Source organism: Crocuta crocuta, unplaced genomic scaffold (assembly GCF_008692635.1).
Source record: "Crocuta crocuta isolate KB4526 unplaced genomic scaffold, BGI_CrCroc_1.0 scaffold549, whole genome shotgun sequence".
NCBI lineage: Eukaryota > Metazoa > Chordata > Mammalia > Carnivora > Hyaenidae > Crocuta > Crocuta crocuta.
Window position 1 is genome coordinate 1,868,772 of NW_027529169.1, and position 7,534 is coordinate 1,876,305.

At 41.2% G+C, this 7,534-nt stretch overlaps 1 protein-coding gene across 4 annotated transcripts in view; it reads left to right on the forward strand.

The window, feature by feature from the left end:
* Positions 1–7,534, forward strand: part of OS9 (OS9 endoplasmic reticulum lectin) — a 33,466-nt gene that overhangs the window by 21,508 nt on the left and 4,424 nt on the right. For 2 of the 4 annotated variants that reach the window (XM_077757590.1, XM_077757593.1), the window contains exons 6-9: positions 6,499–6,709; positions 6,827–6,931; positions 7,140–7,240; positions 7,418–7,469. In XM_077757590.1, the coding sequence (XP_077613716.1) occupies positions 6,499–6,709; positions 6,827–6,931; positions 7,140–7,240; positions 7,418–7,469 (469 nt within the window). The remainder of the gene's footprint in view (positions 1–6,498; positions 6,710–6,826; positions 6,932–7,139; positions 7,241–7,417; positions 7,470–7,534) is intronic. The other 2 variants (XM_077757592.1, XM_077757594.1) reach the window with 1 other exon arrangement.

The window sequence follows — 7,534 nt, forward strand, 5'->3', positions numbered from 1 at the left end:
GGCTCCACGCCTGTGCAATGTGGGATTTGAACTCATGATGCTGAGATCAAGAGTTGGACGCTTAACCAACTAAGTCAGCTAGACTCCCCTGTACTTTTTTCATCCTTTTCCTTTATTCTTTCTATACTTGGATGTTTTAAATTGTTTTATAAATAACATATGATTAGTTATATTTTAAGGAATTTTAACCATTTATTTTATATACACATATAAAATATATAATACATATACATATATATTTGGATTTATGTCTAACATTTTATTTTCTGCCTCCTTTTGTTCCATCTGTTCTGCTTCCTTTTCTCTCCTTTCTTTTGCTTCATTTTATCTTTAAAAAAATTTTTTTAATGTTTGTTTATTTGAGAGAGAGAGGGGGCATGGAGGAGGGGCAGAGAGAGAGAGGGAGACACAGAATCTGAAGCAGGCTCCAGGCTCTGAGCTGTCCGTACATAGCCCGACTGTGGACTCAAACTCACGGGACTGTGAGATCATGACCTGAGGCGAAGTCTGACACTTAACCAACTGAGCCACCCAGGAGCCCTTGTTTCATTTTGTCTTACTCATGCTGCTTTTTCTTTCATCTTAGTAGGAAGTTAGGTACTTACTTTCCTTTATTTTTTTTAGTAACAGGTTTATCAAGTTTGAATTCGCAAACCATGCAGTTGAGTGTGCAGCTAGTGGTCTGTAGTATTCTCACAGAGGTGCACCACCATCACCACAGTTACTTTTAGAACCTCTTCACCCCTCTGGAAGAAATCCCCGACCCTTTGCCAGTTACTCTCCACTCCACTGTTCCTCAACCCCAACCCCCACTCTAGACAATGTCTCATCTTTCTGTCTCTAGAGATTTGCCTGTTCTAGATGTTTCCTGTGACTGGACTCCTCCAATGTGTGACCTTTGTGTCTGGCTTCTTTCACTCACCGTATTTTCTAGGATCATCCATGTGTAGCATGGACCGGTACTTTCGTACATTTTATTGCCAAGTGCTGCTGCACATTCTGTTCATCCATTCATCGCCTGATGGACATTTGGGTTATTTGCACCTTTTAGCTATTATGAACAATGCTGCTTTTAACATTTGGGATCAAGATTTTGTGTGGACATAGGTTTCATTTCTCTTGGCATATACCAAGGAAGGAGTAGAATTGCTAGATCATATGATAAGTCTATGTTTAACTTTTGAAGAAACTGCCAGACTTTTCCCAAAGCAGTAGAGCCATCTTATAGTCTCACTTGTAGTATATGAGGGTTTCTCCACATCCTCATCAACATTTGTTTTGGTCTTTTAAACCATAGCCTTCCAAGTGAGTCTGAAGTGGCATTTCATTGTGGTTTTGGTTTGCATTTCCCTGATGGCGAATGATGTGGCACATCCTTTCAAGAGCTTTCTTAGCCGTTTGTGTATCTTCTTCAGAGAAATGTCTATTCATATCTTTTGTCTATTTTAAATTGCATTATTTGTCTTTTAATTATTGAGTTGTAAGTTTTCTTTATATATTCTGGATACAAATCTACTGTCAGGGGCGCCTGGGTGGCTCAGTCGGTTAAGCATCCAACTTTGGTTCAGGTCATGATCTCACGGTTCCTGGGCTCGAGTCCCTCTTTGGGCTCTGCGCTGACAGTGTGGAGCCTGCCTGGGATTCTCTCTCACTCCCTCTCTCTCTCTGCCCCTGTGGGATTCTCTCTCTCCCTCTCTCTGCTCCTCGCTTACTTGCACCCGCTCTCTCTCAAAAACAAAACAAAACAAAACAAAGCAAAAAACACAAATCGTTTATCAGATACATGATTTGCAATTATTTTCTCCCATTCTTGGTTGTTGTTTCATGTTTTTGATGGTGTCCTTTGCAGCACAAAAGGTGCTTTGATTTTGATGAATTCCAGTTTATCTATTTTTTGTTACTTGTGCCTTTGATGTCATATCAAATAAATCAGTAGCTCATCTGAGGCCATGAAGACTTACACCTGTATTTTCTCCTAAAAATTTTATAGTTTTACATTCAGGTGTTTGATCCATTTGGAGTTATAATTTTTTGTATACAGTATGAGATAGCAGTTCAACTTCATTTCCAGTTGACCCAGGGCCATTCGCTGAAAAGATGATTCCCATCACTGAACTACCTTGGTAACATTTCAAAAAATCAATGATGATAAAAGTGAAGGTTAATTTCTAGACTCTAAATTTTTAAAAATATTTTTTATGTTTATTTATTTTTAAGAAACAGAGACAAACAGTGTGTCAGTGGGGGAGGGGCAGAGAGAGAGGGAGCCACAGAATTCTGAGCAGGTTCCAGGCTCTGAGCTGTCACCCCAGACCTCACTGTGGAGTTTGAACCCACAAACTGTGAGATCATGACGTGAGCCAAAGTTGGATGCTTAACTGACTAAGCCGCCCCTGGACTCTATATTCTTTTTTTTTTTTTTTTTTTTTTAACATTTATTTACTTTTGAGACCGAGAGAGACAGAGCACGAGTTGGGGAGGGGCAGAGAGAGAGGGAGACACAGAATCTGAAACAGGCTCCAGGCTCTGAGCTGTCAGCACAGAGCCCGATGAGGGGCTTGAACCCACGGACCGCAAGATCATGATCTGAGCCAAAGTTGGACGCTTAACCGACTGAGCCACCCAGGCGCCCCTGGACTCTATATTCTATGTCACTGGTCTATGTATCTATCTTTGTGTCAGTATTACACTGTCTGTTATTGTAGTTTTGTAGTAAGTTTTAAAATCAGTCTGAGTTCTCCAACTTTGTTCCTTTTCAAGATTATTTTGGCTATTTGGAGTCCCTTGAATTTTCTTTTTTTAAAAATTTTTTAAATGTTTTATTTATTTCTGAGAGAGAGAGACAGCATGAACAGGGGAGGGTCAGAGAGAGAGGGAGACACAGAATCTGAAACAGGCTCCAGGCTCTGAGCTAGCTTCAGCACAGAGCCCGATGTGGGGCTCGAACCCACGAACCATGAGATCATGACCTGGGCCAAAGTCAGATGCTTAACCAACTGAGCCACCCAGGCACTCCTAAGCCACCAGGTGCCCCTTGATTTTTCATATGAATTTTAGAATCAGTTAATTTCTGCAAAGAAGCCAGCTGGAATTTCGATGGGGATTGCATTGAATGTGAAGACCAATTTGGGGAGGATTGCCATCTTAATATTAACATTTACATTAATGTAAATGAGCTTGTATATATTTCCATTTATTTAAGTCTTTAACTTTTAACTTCTTTAAGAAATGTTTTGTAGTTAGAATGTTTGGGTGGCTCAGTCAGTTAAGCTTCTGACTCTTGATTTAGGCTCAGGTTGTGGTCTCACAATTGAGGGGATCAAGCCCACATGGGGCTCTGGGCTGACAATGTGGAACCTGCTTGGGATTAAGAGTCGGATGCTTAACAGACTCAGGATGCTGAGCTGCCCTGCTGCTACATTTATTCCTAATTATTTATTGTTTTGATGCTACTGCAAATAGAATTATTTTCTTTTTGTTCTTTTACTAATTTTTAAATTGTCCATTGCAGGGGTGCCTGGGTTGCTCAGTCTGTTAAACGTCCGACTTTGGCTCAGGTCATGATCTTACAGTTTGTGGGTTCGAGCCCTGCGATGGGCTCTGTGCTGACAGCTAGCTCAGAGCCTGGAGCCTGCTTCTGATTCTGTGTCTCCTTCTCTCTCTGACCCTCCCCTGCTCATGCTGCCTCTCTCTCTCTCTCTCTCTCAGAAATGAATAAAACATTTAAAAATTTTTAAAAATAAAATGTCCATTGCAGTGTATAGAAATACAGTTGATTCTTATATCCTGCAACCTTACTGAGTTGGTATATTAGTTCCAATAGTTTAGCAGATCCTTTAAGATTTTCTCTATATAAGATCTTACTATAAGTAAGAGATAGTCTTACTTTTTTCTTTCCAAAATAGATGCCTTTTTATTTCATTTTCTTGCCTTATTGCCCTGGTCAAGACCTCCAGCCAAGTGTTGAATGAAAGTGGCACAAACATCCTTGTCTTATTGCTGATCTTAGGGGAAAACCATTCAGCTTTTTACCATTAAGAGTAATGTTAGGTGTAGATTTTTTAATAGATGCCTTTTATCAGGTTGATTAAATTCTCTTCCATTTCAAGTATGTTAAATGCTTTAATCATGAAGAGGTGTCACAATTTGTCAAATGCTTTTCCTGCATCCTTTGACATGATCGTGTGGTTTTCGTCCTTTATTCTGTTAATAAGATGTATTAATTACATTAATTGATTTTTTTGTGTGTTAGCCCAACCTTGCACTCCTGGGATGAACCCACTTGGTCTGGTGTGTAACCCTTTTTATATGTTGCAGAATTTGGCTAACTAGTATTTTGTTGAGGATTTGGGGTCTATATTCATAAGAGATATTGGCTTACATTTTCCTTTTCTTGTGATACATCTGTCTAGATTTGGTATCAGGATAATAACACTGGCTTTGTAGTATGCATTGGGGAACATTCCCTCCTTTTCTTTTTTTTTTAATTTTCTGGAAAAGTTTGAACAAGATTAGTATTTACTGTTTTTTAAATATTTGTTAGAACTCATCAGTAGACCCATCTGGCCCAGGTTTTTTATGTGGGTAGTTTCTAGATTACCAATTCAGTCTCATTACTTGTCATAAGTCTATTCATAATGTCTCTTCCTTCTTGAGCCGATTTTGTTAGTGGTATCTTTCTAGAAATTTGTCTATTTCAGCTAAGTTATCTGATTTGTTGCCATATAGGTGTTCATAGTATTTCTTTACAATCCTTTTTTATTTCTTTAAGATTGATAGTAATGTCCCCTCTTTCATTCCTGATTGTACTAATTTGAGTCTTCTCTTTTTTTCTTGGTAAGTCTAGCAGAAGTTTTGTCCCTTATTGATCTTTTCAAAACAGCCTTTAGTTTCATTGATTTTCCTTTATTGTTTTTCTGTTCTCTGTTTCATTATTTTTGTTCTAATCTGTATTATTCCCTTCCCTCTGCTTGCTTTGGGTTTAGTTTGCTTTTCTTTTCTAAGTGTTTTAAGACAGAAATTTAAGTTATTGATTTGAGGTCTTTTTCTTCTTTTTTAATATTGTCTTCTTTACAGGGAAAATTTTTCATCATATATATACATATATATATATATGTATATATATGCATGTGTACACACACACACAAAGAATAAATATATATAGGGGCATCTGGGTGGCTAAGTCTGTTAAGTGTCCACCTTTAGCTCAGGTCATGATCTCACAGTTTGTGGGTTCGAGCCCCACAGTGAGCTCTGTGCTGACAGCTCAGAGCCTGGAGCCTGCTTCTGATTCTGTGTCTTCCTCTCTACCCCTCCTCCACTCATGCTCTGTCTCTGTCTCTGTCTCTCTCTCTCTCAAAAATAAACTTTGAAAAAATTTTTAAGAATGAATACACACACACACGTACACACAGACACAAAGTACAGCTGACCCTTGAACAACACAGGTTTGAACTGGGTGGGCCCACTTACATACCAGTTTTTTTCAGTATATATATTAGAAAAGTTTTTGGAGATTCCTGATTATTTGAAAAAACTCACAGATGAAAGAAAATTAGGTATGTCAGGAATGCATGATATCGATGTAGGTAGTAGTGTATTTTATCATTGCCGCCATAAAACACTCACAGATCTATTATAAAAACTTAATATTTATCAAACCGTATGCACACACTTATAAACCACACATGGCGCCATTCTCAGTGGAGAGAAATGTAAACAAACCTAAGGATGCAGTGGTAAATCATAAGGGCATAAGACACTCGCAGTACACACTATACTACTGTAACAATTGTGTATCCACCTCCTGTTGCTATTGTGATGAGCCCAAGTGTTGTATCTGCTTAAAAGTCCATGATGTGAATCGTCTCTGGTCTCTGCATGAACAGTCTGTCTCCAGTAAATTGCCTGTCATGGGAAAAAGTGATCTCTTGTGGCTCTCACTGTTAGTGGTTAAGTTTTTGGGGAATCACAAGTCATATACAGATTTTTTACTGCATGGGGGGAGGGGGAGTCAGTGTCCCTAATCCCTGCATTGTTCAAGGGTCAACTGTGTGTGTATATACACACATACACACACATACACACACATACACCTGTATGCCCACACACATGTATATATACACTGCATATATACAACTGCGTATGTATGTACTGTATTTATATAAAGCAAGAATGTGGAACAGTAATTGGCCGGTTACCTACAGTGAAGATGCCTGAATTCATTTCCTGTTTTTACCACTTGCTGGTGGTCAACCTGACCAAGTCCCTTATCTGCATCAAACCTAAGTTTCTTGAGCCACAAGAGTTGAGATACTAATCTCTCCCTCACTAGGTTTTTGTGATCATTCAATGAACTAATGTACGTAAAGTGTCGTATACACAATGTATGCACAGTGCCAGACACACAGTAAGTGCTTAACAAAAGGCAGCTGCTCTAAGAACTAAAGCTGATTATTCATGGTAATTATTATTCGTTCACCCTCTCTGTCCTGGCAGTTCCTCTGTGATGAGGGTGCTGGTATTTCCGGGGACTACATTGATCGCGTGGATGAGCCCCTGTCCTGCTCTTATGTGCTGACCATTCGGACTCCTCGGCTCTGCTCCCACCCTCTCCTCCGGCCCCCACCCAGTGCTGCTCCCCAGGCCATTCTCTGTCACCCGGCCCTGCAGCCTGAGGAGTACATGGCCTACCTTCAGAGGCAAGCTGGTGAGTCATTAGAGGAGCAAGGAGAGGAAGGAGAGACATGGGGATGGACAAGCAGAAGATAAGGTATTGAGAGCCCAGAGGCATGTGGCCATGTCCTGCCTACACGCTGTTTTTCAGTAGACTCAAAGCAGTATGGAGATAAAGTCACAGAGGAGCTGCACGGCCTAGAGCCCCAGGTGTGGAGTGAGGCCGCACTGGGAGCAGTGCCCCCAAAGAGGGCAGGTAGGACCCTGGTGCACCTGTTCCATCAAACTTCTTTCCATTTCTTCCCTTCCCAAGGCTTACTGTCCCCTACTGACTGTTGGGGGCAGGGAGGAAGTACTGTGGGCCCTAATTCCTTAGTAACGGCAGAGGGGAGTGCGCCCTATTCTACTTGCTCCCTTCTGTTTCTCCCCTCCTTTCAGATTCCTCCCTGTTCTCTGTATCCCAGGTGCACATCCAACCAAGGATGACGGTAAGGAGTCAGATTTCTGGAAGATGCTTCATGAGCCAGAGGACCAGGCCGCTGGTGGGGAGGAGGCTCAGGCTGAGGTGAGAGCCAGCATCCCAACCCTTCCCCCGATAAAGCTGACCCTGGGCGAGCTGGGGTCATTATGAGATGGCCTACACCTGTCTAGGGAGGCCAGGCTGTACCCAGAACCACTACCTTAAGCGTGCGGTAGGCATAGATAAGCTTGTGCACTTAACTCTATGCTTGTCTCCAATCAGGAGCAGGAACCAAACCTTGAGGCAGCAGATCCAGCTCCGAGCCCTCCTCATGGTGAGCGAGCCCTCCATGTCTCCTTTACTGCTTGACTGTATTTCAGGGTGGGCATAGGTAGAACT